Source organism: Antrostomus carolinensis, unplaced genomic scaffold (assembly GCF_000700745.2).
Source record: "Antrostomus carolinensis isolate BGI_N321 unplaced genomic scaffold, ASM70074v2 scaffold39017, whole genome shotgun sequence".
In the NCBI taxonomy this organism is placed as follows: domain Eukaryota; kingdom Metazoa; phylum Chordata; class Aves; order Caprimulgiformes; family Caprimulgidae; genus Antrostomus; species Antrostomus carolinensis.
Window position 1 is genome coordinate 18,158 of NW_010330201.1, and position 374 is coordinate 18,531.

General features: G+C 58.6%; 1 protein-coding gene across 1 annotated transcript in view; it reads right to left on the reverse strand.

The window, feature by feature from the left end:
- Positions 1 to 374, reverse strand: part of LOC104528756 (thyrotropin-releasing hormone receptor) — a gene marked incomplete at its 5' end in the record, with an annotated part of 6,407 nt that overhangs the window by 5,733 nt on the left and 300 nt on the right. The window contains 1 exon segment of the mRNA XM_029086173.1: positions 6 to 374. This exon segment is cut by the window's right edge and continues 300 nt beyond it. Within this exon segment, the coding sequence (XP_028942006.1) occupies positions 6 to 374 (369 nt within the window).

A 374-nucleotide genomic window follows, 5' to 3' on the forward strand; every position in this document is an offset into this window, starting at 1 on the left:
AGGGCCCCCTTGTTGCCCCGGCAGGAGAGCTTGAGGGAGCCGCCCTGGTGTGTGGAGCCTAGGCAGGAGTGCTGCGGGGTGGTGGGCAGGGGGTTCATGAAGAGGATGCGGGCAATGAGGCCGTAGAGGACAGTTGCCAGCCCCAATGGGATGATGTAGAAGACAGCAAAATCCAAGAAGTAAATAGGCATGTAAAGGCTTCTGGAGACCCGGTAGCCACAGCTGACCTGTGCCCCGTCTGAGAAGGTGACTTGGGTTGTGTCCACCAAGAAGAACCACATGAGGCAATAGAGGGAGGTGAAGAGCCACAGTGAGGAGATGATGCGCTTGGCACGGGACACGGTGCACAGGAGCTGCGCTTTGATGGCATGGCA